General features: G+C 54.0%; 1 protein-coding gene across 8 annotated transcripts in view; it reads right to left on the bottom strand.

The window, feature by feature from the left end:
* PTPRE (protein tyrosine phosphatase receptor type E) overlaps positions 1-15,201 on the bottom strand; it is a 149,200-nt gene that overhangs the window by 2,011 nt on the left and 131,988 nt on the right. For 5 of the 8 annotated variants that reach the window (XM_072972113.1, XM_072972109.1, XM_072972114.1 and 2 more), the window contains 10 exons: positions 15,024-15,187; positions 11,101-11,236; positions 10,661-10,810; positions 10,218-10,311; positions 9,219-9,295; positions 8,239-8,373; positions 6,235-6,360; positions 5,139-5,305; positions 3,284-3,419; positions 971-1,298 (listed from right to left, as the gene is read on the bottom strand). In XM_072972113.1, coding sequence (XP_072828214.1) covers positions 1,224-1,298; positions 3,284-3,419; positions 5,139-5,305; positions 6,235-6,360; positions 8,239-8,373; positions 9,219-9,295; positions 10,218-10,311; positions 10,661-10,810; positions 11,101-11,236; positions 15,024-15,187 — 1,260 coding nt within the window. In that variant the 3' untranslated portion in view covers positions 971-1,223. Of the gene's footprint in view, positions 1-970; positions 1,299-3,283; positions 3,420-5,138; positions 5,306-6,234; positions 6,361-8,238; positions 8,374-9,218; positions 9,296-10,217; positions 10,312-10,660; positions 10,811-11,100; positions 11,237-15,023; positions 15,188-15,201 lie in introns of those variants that run through there. The other 3 variants (XM_072972110.1, XM_072972111.1, XM_072972112.1) reach the window with 2 other exon arrangements.

Raw genomic sequence — 15,201 nt, 5'->3', positions numbered from 1 at the left:
TTGTACTCATCTAGACACCTGAATGTCCCAGACTGATCGCTGTTAGATTAAACCTTTCTACATGCATCCTTTCCCCTTTGTTTTGGTCCCAAAAGCCAATCCCGTCTGGCTCTGGGATCATTAGCATCCAGTGCCAGGGGCCTCAGTAGTAACCATTCAAAAATAAGTTAGCCTTCAGATTAAGGATTTCTCTTCTTCTTTTATTAAATATTGAGGAGTGGGACTTAAAAACTGTATAAATCTAGATTTCAAGATTTCTTTTCTTACAGTCTTGGTTTTTACAAGAGACCTTCAAATACCAAAATGCTTCTCAAGAAGTTTAACGCAGAATTGCCTGTGGCTGTTCTGTTTCTACCAGGCGGGCGCTCTTTGCTTCCGTGAGCGTGAGACGCCTGGCTCTACCTGACCTTTTGGAATGGGAAGTGGTTTTTCTGTCACGTGAGTCTCAGAGAACCATCTGAGTCAAACACCCAGACAGACGGACAGCACGCAGCGTCTTGGGAGAGAAACTCTGAGGGCTGGTTTTGCTGGACCCACAGCCGTGGGCACATGAGCCCACCAGCCTTCCCAGCTCACCCGTCCAGCCAAGATGGCATGCCACAGCCTTGAATAAATGCATTTCTAAGTATTAATAATAGTCACCAACTACTCCAGTGTGTTTTAGACCTGTACTCGGGTTGTAAAGTCTCCTTTGATCTTTAAATGCAAAGATAAACCACACGGGTCGAGATTAAGGACTGCAACAACCCCTATTCCACCGCATCTTCACCAAAGGTTTGCTTTCAAAAACCTGCTGCTGCTCGGGGCTGTGAAACCAGTGTCAGGGAAGTCCACTTTCCACTGATTTCTGAGTCCTCGACTGTTTCCTAATGACGCTGTGGTTAGTATCTTGTGTAAGTAAACACACTTGGCATGTTAAGACTTCTAACATTTAGACATGCTGACTGTGTGAAATTATACAATATGAATCTAATGAAAAATTAAAATATTTTTACTGATTAGCAGAAATATATATTTTATGGGATATTATTTGAACTTAATACATTATTCCAGTTTTTAAAAGGGGTGTTTGAGATTTAATAACTGCAAGTGGCCTTTAAAGCGTAACAAAATATATACAAAGAAATTAGGAAGGATATTAATGCCAACTATGAAATAAATTAACATGATTTTTACAAAATATACTGACCATTAAATTAAAAAATATTTTAAGGCAGGAGTTTTCATTTGAAATTAGCATAATCAGAAAATATATCAATAAAATCTTGTACCACTTTGTAGCAGAATTCATACTGTTCCTGAAAAAGAAAAGCAAGAACATATTAAAATAATATTTTTAAAATATGTGATTGATTTAATTAGGAGAAACAGTAACAGGAAGACATAAAAAATCTGATTAGTTATTAAAATACTGTATTATACCCTAATACACATTGGCTTCCGTTGCTTCACTTAGTTTCTAGGCACATGAACACTTCCAAATAAAGCTGTTTTTCTAGAGAGAAGATGTCCATGTTTAGTTTCACCTTAGCTGAGTGTATTTAGGACAGTCTGGGTGAAAGATTCTTTAGGTTTTCATATTTAAATGAAAAAACAACTACTTTTGAACTGGAAAAAAAAATTTAGTGTACTTAGCATCAAACTTCATAATGTAACAAAAAGTAACCTATAGAAGTTAAATAGGCTAGGACTATAGATTGTTCTCAAGCCGAAGTTTACACTACAAAAGGGACATTGTTACATGTAAGTGTTACTAGGATGCGAAGGACAATGCCTTACGTCTGCGTCTGCATAAGGCTCTTAACCTATTTCAACACTTGTACAGCATCTGACTCCTGCCTTCCCAGAAGCTCTGTGAGGTGGTTAAGACTAGAGCCAGGTAGGTGGCGGGTTAATGGGGGACCAGCGAGCAGGGTGTGTGGCACCCCGAATAACGGGCACTCAAAGGAAGAAATAATAAAGATGGAGAAATTGTTGATGGTAGGACTCTTCAGCATGCCTACTGTGCATCTCAGAAAACCCTGTATACATAACATCAGCTGGCAGGAGGTGGACCCCGAAGGTTCGAGTAACAACAGAGGGCAGTAAAAGGGTCTGGGTACTTGCAGACCCTGGCCATTTGCTGGCCCAGAGAACATGGCAGATGGGGAAGCAGGGGGGCTGAGGGCGGCTCCCAGCCCCCTCCTCTTCTTTCCCAACACCTTGGATTCAGCCTCTTCCCTAAATTCACACTGAACAAAAATCGCAGGGGAGGATATAGCTCAGTGGTAGAGCGTATGCCTGGAAGGCACAAGGCCCTGGATTCAATCCCCAGTTCCTCTACCAAATAAATAAATAAACCTAATTACCCACCCCAAAAATCTATAGGCTTTCGAGTTGAATAAGGCCAAACATTAGCCTGTCCGGCCCTTCTGAAATCTCAGTCCAGCTGGCACAGGGAGGAGCTTGGCCTTCCAGGGAAAGAAAAGATGAAGCAGGAACCTCCTGTCCTGAGATTGCAGGGAAGTTGTTGGGAGAGCCAAGAAGGGATGGGGGGCTCCTCCCTTCCTGTTACTGCAATTGCCACCAGATCCTCAGTCCTCAGGAGGGAAGGCCAAGTGCCTGAGTCAGGACTGAGCTAGCAAGGAGAGTGAGTAGGCTGGGAGGGCAAGGCCTAAATAAAGCAGGTAGCCCCGGGGAAAGGGACAGGCATGAACAGCCTTTAAAATTGCACTTGAGGCTGCAAACAATCACCGGATTTGGTGAGGCGGCATCTCTCCTGCAAACCAGGAAGTGTGTGTTTTCACCACCAAGTGCAAGAGGATGTACGGAGCAACTGCTCACTGAATGGATTCCTTAAGCCCCCTGGACAGTGTCTGGAGGCTGAGTGAGACCCAGCCAAGGAAGAGTCCAGACAGACAGTGGACGGCAGAAGATTACAAGAACCAGGACTGGAAACGTCAGAGCTGCTTCTGAGCTTGGTCCATCCGTAAATGCACACTGGGCTCCGGTGGAAGAGCTCACTCTGACACAGCAGCTGGTACCAGCAGGGCCTCTGTCTTGGGGGTCTCATCACAGGACGTCCTGGATGTGCCCCTCCGTTCGTGTCCTGCCCAGGGGACAGACCCCAGCCCGAGAAGGAAGGAGGGAGTCTCTAAAACTTTACTGTAAACTGACTGGAACTTTTAGCTTTATTTCTTGGAAACTTACCTCCCCCCCTCCGCCCCACTTGAACTCTTTCAACGAAACATACATCAAATTCAGCATCAGATGGGTCTCGACTCCCCTGGAAACAGGTTCTTACCAGGGTTTGCACCATATGTGGCCTCTGAAGTCGTAAACTCTTCACAGCTTGGAATACGTCTAAAAGCCCCTCAGCTTTGACTCGTTCCAGGATGTTGCTGAGCGCGATGAACGTCCCTGTTCTTCCGGCCCCGGCGCTGTGGGGAAAACGTGCTTGATGAGATGCCCAAGCCAGCCCATGGGGATGAGAATCCACGGCCCCCAGGACTGAAGAAACCGTCACCGCAAGGATCGCGGTCGGGGTTTTTAACGATCATTTGCATGTGGCTTTAGCTTTTGACCAAGAGTCAGCAAATATAAAATCCCCAAGACACTTGCCTAATTGCAACAGACAGACTCCTCCTGAGTCTCATCAGGACCGGTCACAAGGTTTTAACCTTGCAGAACCGCTCCCCTCTTCCCTGTGTAGACCACTGGTTCTCGGTGGGGCGCCGGGACCAGTCACACCAGCATCACCTGGAAACTTGTCAGAAGTGAAGCCCCTCCCGGTTCAGGTCGAGGGACAGGAGGTCCTGGCCCAGACTCTCTTTGCTGTGCAGACCCACCTTCTGAGACGGGAAGTGTGCAAGGCGGGGTTTAAGGGGTCAGATAATGGACGAACACTTCCCAGCGATGGAGATCTGAGTCTACTCCGTTTAAGATGATCAGTTGCTTGACAGACTGGATATACCCACAAGAGCAGACCCTCTTAGGAGGGAGAAAGCAGGCCTAAGGGAGGCAGGCTTGGCTGGCCTCTTCCAGGGAGCCCTCTGGGGATGCACGGCTGCCCTCTGGGCCCCAGAATCCCAGTTGTGGGCTGGTTCTAAGATTCCAGTCTCTGCGTCTGCCTTCCCACAGATGGGATGCCCTTGTGGGTCTCGTATCCCTGGTGCCCAACACGTGCTAAGCTCAGCCTGGGTTTGCAGAGATGGAACACCGAGGAACTCAGTTCCAGTTTATCCCAAAGGATGTCTATGAAGGCGCCAGGGACTGCAAACCACAGCATGCACTCCACCTGCTGGCCAGGCCAGAAGTGCGCCAGGCGGGTCTCAGACAAGGAAACAAACCCTCGCTGTTCAGCTGTGCTTTGCTGGCTGCAGGGCTGGGTGTGGGGAGCAGGGCTGGGGGCGGAGCAGCAGGCACTCACAAAAAACGGGAGCCACGTGTGTGGAGAAGGGGACAGAAGCGCAGCTTTAGAAGCAAATTAGGACCCTCGGGATTAAACAGCACAGACTCTGTGGGCAAGAGCTTTGCAAGGGTGGCCAAGGCCCCGCTTGCAGAGGGTCCTGGCGCAGAGGGAAGGGGAGCTGGCACGTCCTCAGATCTGGTCAGATTCGGTCTCTACCCCCGTAATGCTGTCTATCCAGGTGTTTGCTGGGGTGCTTCAATGTGTCCAGGTGTCCCCACCCTCCCACCCTCTGCCAGAGGTGTGTCCCTCTGTCCGTCCCTCTGTCCTTGGTCCTGACTTGGGAGCTGGACTGAGAGGCTTCAGGATGGAGTAAGGCTGGGGGCGCTCCATTGCAGACCCCGGCCTGGACATCCCTGAGCAGCTCAAGGAGACCCTCCTGTTTGCTGGGTGGGCACCTCAGCCAGGCTGTCTTTCAAAACAAAGACAACTGAAGTTCAGGGTTTGTCTGAGCTGTGCCTGGAAATTTTTTTTTAACACTTAAAAAGCAACAAAGAAATGTGTGTTTGAGTCATTTCCTGACTCCTCCCCAAATACTTCTGCATGTATGCTAAGATGGCCTTTGTGCACTGATGTAAATTTATTACATGCGTAAGGCAAGGTAGAAACTACAGGCCAGGGAAATTATGTTGCTGGGAGCAGTGAGCTGGGTGTGGGGTCCGCATCCGCCCCACCGGGAGGCGGCGCTCACCTGCAGTGCACGGTGATGGGGTGGTTGCCCGTCTGCTGCTGCTGCTTCTGCACAGCGGCGATGAGGTCGATCATGCCCTTGCCCTCGGCAGGGATCCCGATCTCTGGCCAGCCGTGGAAGTGGAACTGTCGCACCATCCGGGTCTGCTCCTCCTGGCGGGCCAGGGGCTGCCCGGCGGGAAGAGCGTCTCAGTGCTGCCCCATCACAGGCCCCTGCCCACCTGGGGTGGGTCACAGTCTGCCTGCCCTCCCAGGGACTCAAGCCAAGACGGGGAGCCCTCCCGAGGTCTTCGGTGGCCAGTAGAGCTCCCATCTGGCTGGCCTGAGGGCCCCAGTCAGGGTGTCTGTGGGCTGCGGTCATCTTAAAGCAGAAAGCTAGTGACGGCTCCTTCTGCGTGGGGGTCAGAACACCCAGAGGATGCGGCCCGGAGCCCCCAGGGCCCTCCAGGCCCCCTAATGGGGTCCTGGGCACTCTTGCTTGAGAGAACAGGGGTCATCCTTTTTTTTTTTTTTTAAAAGAAGCCAGGACTCCACTTGTCCCTTCAAGGCTGGAGATGAGTTTCTGAGTCTAGTGGCCCGGGTTGTTCTGTGACCTTCGGGCAAAGCCAGGCTTCACTGTACTGACCGTCTTGAGCTCAGAATCAAAGGTAGGCACCTGACCCATGGCTGACACGCAGAGTTCCTAGTCTGACCAGGAGAAGGGCCCAAGACCCCATGGGGAGGGGGACGGCCGGGGGCTCTGAAAACGGGCCTGGCAGAGGGCAGCAGAGCGGCCTCTGTGACTCCGCTAGTGACTGTTTCCCTCCTGCCCCTCGCCGCTGCTACTTGTCCTGAGGAGGGGAGGCAGTGGGATGCCTCTGGGAGTTGCCCCGCCATCCTCACGCTCCAGCAAGGAGGTGACACGGAGGTCACATTTTCTAAGAGATCTGTCACTTGATAATGCGGCTCCCTACTGTCCACACTGACCACTGATATGAATGTGGGGCTCCAGAGAAGCCAGAAGCAGCAGGACATTCTGGGACAATGACAAGCGGACCCCGGGTGATGACTGCAGTGTGTTCTGTCCCCAAGAGATTCAAGGTCTTTGACAACAATACCTGATTGAAGGTGACCAGGAAGTCTCGTACGCTGATGGCTTCAGACAGGGTATCGCTCTTTATTTGGATCGTTATTTCTCCATGAGTCACTGAGCCCTCTGTTGGCCAATACTGGTAGCATTTATCCTTGGAGGATAAAATAGGAATTTAAGTCTCATAATAGATAACTTGCTGCTAGCAGTTTGGATGATATGATGCCAAATTGCTCTCAAATCATTTAACATATTTTGTCTGACTGAGAAAAAAATTACGAATACTAATATGAATGCTATTAATGCCTGTTGATCAAGGGAACAGAACAGAGAGTCCAGAAACAGACATGTGTGTATCTGAAACTCTGATAGAGAACAGAAATGACGTGACACAAGGGGGAGACCAGTCAATAAATGGAGCTGGGAAATCAGTTTTCTATACAGGAAAAGAGAACTGGATCCCTAATTCACACCCGACCTGGCCTGATATGAACGCCCCAGCCCCTCCTGGAATTGCACAGTGTATACAACCTGCTCTATCATACATGGTAGCCTTGAACCTTAATGACAAACCAAGAGAGGGTAAGACTTACAGTAGAAAACAAAACTGTGAAAGCCTTAGAAGAAGAAAATGTCTCCTCATTGTGGGTACGGATTTGCCAAACAAGATCCCTAAAGAGCTCACTATGACACAAAAGACTGCAACATCAGATTATCATAAAATAACTCCATGTCATCAACAAATACCAAGGGTGTGAAAAGACAGGGAATTAACTGGGACAAGACACTTGCAACACATAACAAACACCAACAAGGCTCAGTACCAAGGAATCGTAGAGAAATCTTATAAATCAGTTAGAAAAGGGCAAAAACACACCAGAACAATGAGCGAAAGGCATGAACAGGCACTTTGCACAAGAGGAAATACGCCATCTGTAAACATACAGAGTGCCGTCTGAGCTCAGGGCTGCAAATCAGAGGCGTGGAGAGATGACATTTAAACCTATTTAATAAAAACGAGGATGCCAGACAACATTAAGGATGTCAATAAATGAAAGTCATCGTGTCCACTGTGGAAACCATGACCTCGTTGGAAAGCTATTAAGAGCTACCTTTCAAATTCAGACTTTCACATAATGCTCTCCAGTGCAGCATTTTGTCTCTTTGCAACCTACCGTTCCTTGTGCGGCACGAGACACGCACAAGATTGCGCCTACAGCACTGTTTGTAAAACAACAAAATGGAATCAACACAAATGTCCTCGATGGGAGAGGGGACAAACGTATGGATGCATGATGTGTAGTTCGTGCAGTGGTGTATAAGGAAATAACGATGAATAAGCCACAGTTACAGGCATCAATACAGGGAAACAGAATTTTGAGCGGAAAAATACGTGCAGGAAGCCTACATACGGTGATGGTACCCTTTGTACAAAGTTCAAAAGCAGGCAAAGCTGAAGAGCAGTTTCTTTAGGAACATATCTATGTGTTATAAAAAGATTTTTTTCTTTCAAGGCTCAGAACACATCCACTAGGATGGCCTTAATCAAAAAGATAATGGTAAGTGTTGATGGGGATGTGGAGAAACTGGAACTCTTGCACATTGCTGGTGGGAATATAAAGCGGGGCGGCGGCTTTGGAAAGCAGTCTGGCAGTTCCTCCAAACGTCTGCAAGGTAGTTATGATAGGCCCAGGATTCCACCCCTAGGTATCCACCCAAGAGAAATGAAAACATGCATCCATGTCAAAGCATGTCCATGAAAGTTCGTGACGTTATCCATAGCAGCCCAAGAGTGGAGACGACACAGATACCCGTCAACCAATGAACAGATAAACAAAGTGTGGTACATTTGCGTAATAAAACAAAAAGAATGAGGAGCGGATTCATGCTGCAACACGGATGAACCTTGAAAACATCACGCTAAGTGAAAGAACTCAATCACAAAAGACAGGCTGAACCGTGGCCACATCAGGCGGGCAGCCCCTGCTGTGTGCGAGCCGCCCCGGAGGCCGGGCTGCGGGGCGCCCCTGACCTGCTCTCTCTCCTGGACCTCCGTCAGCATCACGATCGTGTGGCACTTCCACTCCCAGACCATCCTCCAGAAGTCCTCCACCGTGTGTGCCAGGGGCCCCTGCGTGGCGATGAAGTAGTCCTTCTGCCGGTAGCCCTTCAAATGGGAGCAGAGGTTAAAGCCTGGCCTCCAGCTCGCTTCCGCCGCGGCGGGGCTCGTGAGTCTGGGACGGCTTGGGGCCGGGTGAGAGGTAGCGCCCCCCAGGCTTGCAGGGCCTGAGCCGAGCCCCAGCCGACACACACACACGTGCGCACACGCACATGCACAGAAAACAGGTCAAGGTGCCCAAACTAGGCAGCCCGCCTCCACTCCTAGGGCATCTCTGAATGGGTGTTATAAACCCCTTGCTCCCGCCGGCTTTGGTTCTAACACGCCCGTGTGTGCTATCGCTAAGCTAGCATCGCGGTGGGGCAGAGAGCCTGGGCGTGGAGCTAGAGGAAGTGGGTTCAAATCCCAGGTCCCCGCTTCGGGCCCAAGCGACCCCTGGCACCGTGTTCTCAGCTGCAAATGGGAACCCTCGCACAGACTTGGCTGCACCTCCTTATCGCTCGCTCTTCAGCTGACTCTGCTGTGTGTGAGGCAGCCTGTGACCGTGTGCCTGGACACGTTCGTGTCATCCACGCAGAGCTCACGGGAGAGGATGCGTGTGTAAGCACAGGTAACGGGACTGGGGCGTAACAGGGATGTGAAAGAGAAGTCACTGTCACTGGAGGCAAAATGGAAAACCAGCAAACTGCTTGACAGTGCAGCTCCATCCTCTGTTCCCAGAGCTCCTGGTTCGTGTTTTCAATCAAGCGATTCCGCGAATGGAACGGTTTAGATTTCTGGGGGTGCGTCGATCCTTTCTGACTGTGAACGCAACTTAGTTAATCAAGGGTCTGTGTGATCGGGGATGAAGGGGCGCCCAGCCTCGCCAGGCTCGGCGCAGCCACTGTACTCACGTCTATAAAGGACGCGTTGATGTAATCCGTGTACTCCTGGCCCCTTTTCATGGAAAGGATCACGCGGTTGAAGTCATCTGCAAGGCAGTGTGTCCCCTGGGTCAGCGCAAGCCCCATTCTGCCCTGCAAACCTGCGTGCTGCTACAAGCTTCCGAATACAAAACTTCTTCATGAAATCGCTGAATAAAGTCAGCTCCTCGGAAGGTTCACTTTATAAAACAGGCTACGTAAAATGGCCCCGGGGAAACTGTGTTTTGGCAGGAGAGTTCTATGGTTTTCACTGGTCATAAAGTGAAGTCACTCATACCAAAATATAAGTGTTAAAGGTGCTACATTTCAGAAGTAAAAGGCGTGTGGCCAGGCGGGCACCCTGCTCCCGCCCGAGCTCGTGTCCAGGGAGCGGAGGTCTGCAGTGAGGCTCTCCTCTTCCCTGCAAGACGGGCGCCGGCCCACTTCCCTCTGTGGTTCCTCGGATGCCTCTGCTCCTGCCAGGCCCGCAGGCCCTGCCTCTCCCGCGACCTTGGGCAGCCCAGTGCCCCGGTGCTTCCCCTCCCGCCCCTTGACCCTCCCAAGGCCTCTTCCCGGAAGGTCGCAGCTGAGTTCCTTTCAGGTCCTGCTGCAGGGCCTGGGCAGGGATCCCAACCCCAGCCCGTGTACAGGGGGTGCCCTGCCTCCACCCAGGCCTGGGGGAGGAGTGAATGAGATGCGGAACCAGGAGGCACTGACTCATGCCTGAAGCTAATCTCTCCGCTTCCAGGAAGTCCTCCCTCTCCCGCCTCCAAGCCCAGGTCACAAGCTGCCGCCCAGACTGCCTGGGTCCCTCGTGCCTCCACAGGTGGGCGTTCTCTTCCCCACACTTGACAGAGCTCCCAGAAGGCGCCCAGCCCTTGACTGCTGGTTTACTGAGGTGGGCGGTCAGTGACTTCTCAGCCCCTCACAGGGTGGCAGCCCCTCGGCACCCGCCTCGGGCGTCTACACTTCGCGGCCGGGCTGCCTTACACGGGATGATCTGGATGACTCTGGCCTTCTTCATGTTGGCCGGCAGGTTGCCTGTCCTCATGTTCTCCTTCATGATCCGGACATTTGTCAGTTTCTGCAGCCAAGAGGGACACAGCCTTGCAGTTAAAACGCTGCCACTCCCGAGAGGGTGCTCAACCTCCTAGCGCACTACTGTCAAGGGCACCTGCTCAGAGGGAACACCTGTCTGTCTCCAGACACGTCCTGAGTCTTGGGAAGTAGAAGTGCCTCCACGTCACGCCCATCGCCCCCTGCTTCCTGCCCCAGCCGGCTGCTAAGCTCCGAAAGCCCCATTATTATTCCCTTGAGAGTCACGGGCAGGATAGTTCCCCGGCCTTTTTTGGGGTCAATCAAGAGGCGAAGCGACTGAGAGCAGCCTCGTTTAAAGGGTGTCCCGTCTTCCCTTAGGGCAGGTCGGCACTTACCCTGAACTCCTCCTCCAGCCCGATCTTGTCGAAGTGGGTGGTGGTGCCGTGCAGCGTCTGCAGGTGCTTCTCCAGGGAGGACACGTCCAGCTCAGTGTCCCCGTAGAGGTAGTACTCCAGTAAGGCTTGGTAAATGAACGTGTACTGCATCTGCGGGGAGACCCAGAGGAGCTCCGAGGGAGCCGTTCTCTTTTCCTTATGCAAAGGGGAGGCGGTTTGGGGGCAAAGTCAGACTAATGGCCATTTATAAGGACCCCTGGTGGCCTCTGACCAGGGCCAGGGTGACAGTGGGCGTCACTGCGGGCGTCCTCCCCGCTGGGCCCTGCCCTATGTGCACATCTCGGGGAAAGTTGCATGCCTGCTGGGTGGCTGGGACGTCTGGGTTTGCTTTGTGACGCTCACGCCAGGGCAAGCGGCCGGAGGAGGAGGGCGTGACTCACATCGGTCTGAACCATCTGTGGGCGCTGGTTGCGGATTCTGGACACGAACTCAAAGACGTCCACCTTCTGCTCGGCGTGCATCATGTCCATCATGGCGTCGATCACTATGAAGGTGCCCGTCCGGCCCACGCCCGCGCTTGGGGAGAAAGGAGGAGGCCACGTCGTGAGCCCTAAGTGAAGGTCGGGACAGGCTGCCCTGGACAGGAGACCTCATCACTGAACACAAACCTCGTTTGGTTAATAAGGAGCAAACCCAAGGCGAGACCACCAGAGGGCACCACGACCCTAGTGAAAAGATCTCAAATCTGGGTCCTCTAGAAACTGTTAAAAGGCTTACGGAACAGAGCGGCTGTCACATCGTGTGAGCTGTACAGGGGAGTCTTTCTTCGCTTACCAAATGTTGTCTTCTCGTTATCACTTGTGTAATTGGAATTTTTTTTATTGTCACCCTTAATATGGCTTTTCCAGGCTCTTCCTAAGCATGGAGGCTCCCAGGCCAGGTCTGCTGGCCCTTGAGCCAAGGTCATGAGAACAGGCGGCACCAGCTGGCTCTGTCTGCGACCCTAGCCCTCGCCCCCGGGCTGGGGAAGCCAGCTGGCCCCTAGAGATGGGCTCCACTGAGAGGTGTCCTCCCCGGGAAGCGGCCAGATTCCTCTCCTGGGTGTGGGTTCCCTTCCTCCCTGTGTTCTCCCCACTGTGCTCCCAGGAAATCCTCCCCACTCCCGGACTTGTCGCGTCCTGATCACCACCAGCCAGAGCGGACGGTCCACACATGTCTCCCCAGCTCCCAGGGCTCAGTGGGCACACAAATGACCTCAGCCAGCATCGCTGAACAAATAAACCCTGATGGCCCTGACTCGCGTGCGGCAGCCGAGGGCGTCCGTCGCTAGGCTGAACCGGGCTTTTCCCTTCCTGCCCCGGCAGCGTTAACCTCTTCTAAAACATGAAAGTGAGCTTTTAAACAGAAAGGCTCACAATGTAATGAATGAAGTTCCCCCACGTTCCTCTTCTGGGGGAGGCTGGTACCGTTGCTTCAGGCTCATTTCCAAAATGGTGCTAGGACAGGCAGTGAGGACCCTCCCCCCCAAGAAGGACTCCCCGCCAATCTCACCGCGCGGAGGGGGGAAGAGCAGACAGACATGAGAGGCCCCCTCCAGAGGTCTTAGTTCTTTACAAATTCAAAGTAGGAGATAACCATCAGGTGCAGAGCCAGGTAAAGATGCCCCACCGAGCAGGTGCCTGCAAGGGGCCAGGAAGCAGCCGACTAGAGGCTGGGTCCAAGGTGCCCAGGTACACGCGGGGGAGGGGCTGCCGAGAGGCCACCTGGCACCAAAGGGACCTTGTCTGTTCCCCCAGGAAAGGTCCCAGGTCAGGGGGTCCTTCCCTGCTGGGCTCTGGATGTTGGTGCGGAGCTCAGAGCTGTAGTAAGAGACCCCTCCCTGCTGTTTCTACAGGGACTGCCTGGCAGGGAGTGTCGGTCCTAGTTTTTTAACGGAGGTACTGGGGATGGAACCCAGGACTCTGTGCATGCTCAGCATGCACTCTACCCCTGAGCTAATACCTGCCCCCCACTGGCTCTTTTTAAGGGGTTAAGAAGATGTTGAGGATGGGTGTGTGGGAGCAGAGAAGGAAATCACGAAGCTCCTCCACTCCCAGGCCGTACACGCTCCTGACCCTGAGGAACTGGGGGGGACGGGGAGATGAAGTCCACTCCCCCTGGAGTCCCCGGGGGCTGCCAGCCGGTGTGAGCCTCTTCCCTGACCCTGTGTGAGAACCGCTGTCGCCCCACGACCTGCTGCCAGGCAGCGCCCAGACCACCCGTTTGCCGGCATGGGGCTCAGCTTGGGCGGGAAGCACCCCCTGGAGAGAAGGGCTTCCCTGCCCCCCGCCCCCCGCCACGCCAGCAAAGCAGAACTTGAGGAGGGAGAGCCGGGGGGCAGTAGCAGCACCAAAGGAAAACACTACCACAGAGGGGCGACTTCTGTCCTCGGTGGCAGAGGCTAATTCCCGGTGCGGAGTGGGGCAGAGGGTGAAGCTAAGACAAGAGGTGAACGCAGCTGCCCGGGCACCTGCGGCAAGGAGGCGGTGAGCGGGGGAGGGGCGGCGCCCTGAGGTTGCACACGCACAATGGATCTGGAGGGATCGGAACACAACAGAACTGAGCCGCTCCCTGCAGCCACCCCTCAACTCAACACAGAGGCCGCCCCTTTTCTCCTGCCGTCCAGAGCTGAGCGGGCCTTGTAAAGCTATCGGGAGCTGGACGCACAGCTCCCCTGCCAGCTGCTTCTCCAGCGGAGGGAGTTTGGACTCTCCGCCCAAATGACGCGCTGCTGACAGAGGTCCCCACCATCTCAGTTACAGTGGGACCACATCTCTGAGGGGTTTCTCAGAAACCCCTGTGCAGGGACTCAGGCCTGCCGGCCCCTCCGTCCAGGCTCAAGGAGGGAGGACCCTGCTCACTGGGTGTCAGAGTTTGGACACTGAGTTTCCAGCTGTTACGGATGGGGGCATTCTGAGTATTACGGTGCTGCCGGGGACAAAAGGCACCTGCACACAGTGGCACAGGGGCTCTGAACCTGCCACACAGGTGTTGAGGTGTTCAGCAGAAGCCACCGGGAGACTCTGGCTTTCAGGAAGTCTGAGCAAGAATGGGATCTGCCCCAAGACGCCATCACGGGGGCAGGTGGAGCTGGACCACGCCCCACTCCCCTCCAGTGCAGCTGCTGGGAGGAGCGTGCAGCGCCAGGGAGCAGGAATCCTACAGGTGCCACCTCACGTAATGCATAGTGGCTCCAATGGGGCTGATCTAGGATTCCATCCCTGGCCAGGATGCTAGGATCTCCCCTCTGACTCCCAAACCTCCCAGCCTGGGCAGCGAGGGATACAGAAGAAGCCCCTGGGCTGGGGCGCTGGGGGACACAGAAGAGAGCCAGCCAGCGCCTTTGGGTTCTGACCATGAGTTCACCAAGGGGACGGGGAGCGAGGCAATGGGACGGTCTCGTCTTTTGTGCCTTTGTCTTAGAAAACAAAACATGCACAAGCCAGTTGGCCAACCAGAAGTCCAAGGCCTTTTCAGGAACGTGCCTTTATGTATCAGAAGCCAAACAGGGCATTTAGTCATGAGCTGTGGGGGGCGAATTTGTGCACTGATTCTGTGGACTGGGGAGCCCAGAGCAACTAAGAGCCCAGTGTGAGAACAACTGGAGGGCGTCCGGGGATGCAGAGGCGGAGGGAGACACGCTCTGGAAACAGCAGGCATTTCCGAGCCTACCTTCCCACAACCTCAGGAGCAGTCACAGCGGTGGGCGCAGTGCTTCGTGTCCTGCACAGCCCACCTCCGACGTGAGTCCCACCCTCCCAGGCTGTCCTTCCTACCACACATGCGGAAACCAGGCAAGCCACAGCCGGCCAAGGGCAGACTGGACCACAGACCAGGTCTCCAGGACACCGGTTCTGGCTGGCTCTGCTCCGGCCGCTATTCGCTGGGGCCCAGGGCTCAGCCCCCAGCCGCTCCAAGCCTCACGGGCCCTTGTATTAAGACTTGGGGGTCCCCTGTAGAGGCATGGTTTCCATCTCTGTTCTCGGAGGTGACTTGAGGGTCTCCAGGGGGTGGTGAATGGGAGGCCAAGTGGACCGTCTAGAGCCCCACCCCCACCATCAATTTGGGCCTCTCAACTCCTGCTATTTTTGACAGTGAGGCTCCCCGCCGGGGCCACGGGTGAGAGGGCTCTGCTACCCGGGACGGGGATGGACCTCCAGCTCGCGGCCTGAGGGATTCTCTCAGCCGCACCTGGTATCCGGGAGGTGTTTTGCATTGCCCCGGCCGGCCCCCCTGCACACGCCGATACCATCTGCTGATCATTCTCCCACTGGGGGCAGAGTCCTCCCTGGGGGCCCGCCCCACAGCCCCGGCCCGCACGTACCTACAGTGGACCACGATGGGCCCGGCGTGCGCAGGGTTGAGCGTCCTCACTTTTTTCAGGAACTTAAGCATGCCGATGGGGGTGAAAGGCACTCCGAAGTCGGGCCAGCTGGTGAAGTGCAGCTGGCAGACGAGCCGAGGGGCTTTGCAGCCGTCGGGGAGCTGCTGTGGGACACGGG

Source organism: Vicugna pacos, chromosome 11 (assembly GCF_048564905.1).
Source record: "Vicugna pacos chromosome 11, VicPac4, whole genome shotgun sequence".
Lineage (NCBI taxonomy): Eukaryota > Metazoa > Chordata > Mammalia > Artiodactyla > Camelidae > Vicugna > Vicugna pacos.
Note: the sequence above shows the minus strand (reverse complement) of the source record. Positions and strands in the feature narration are given on the sequence as shown.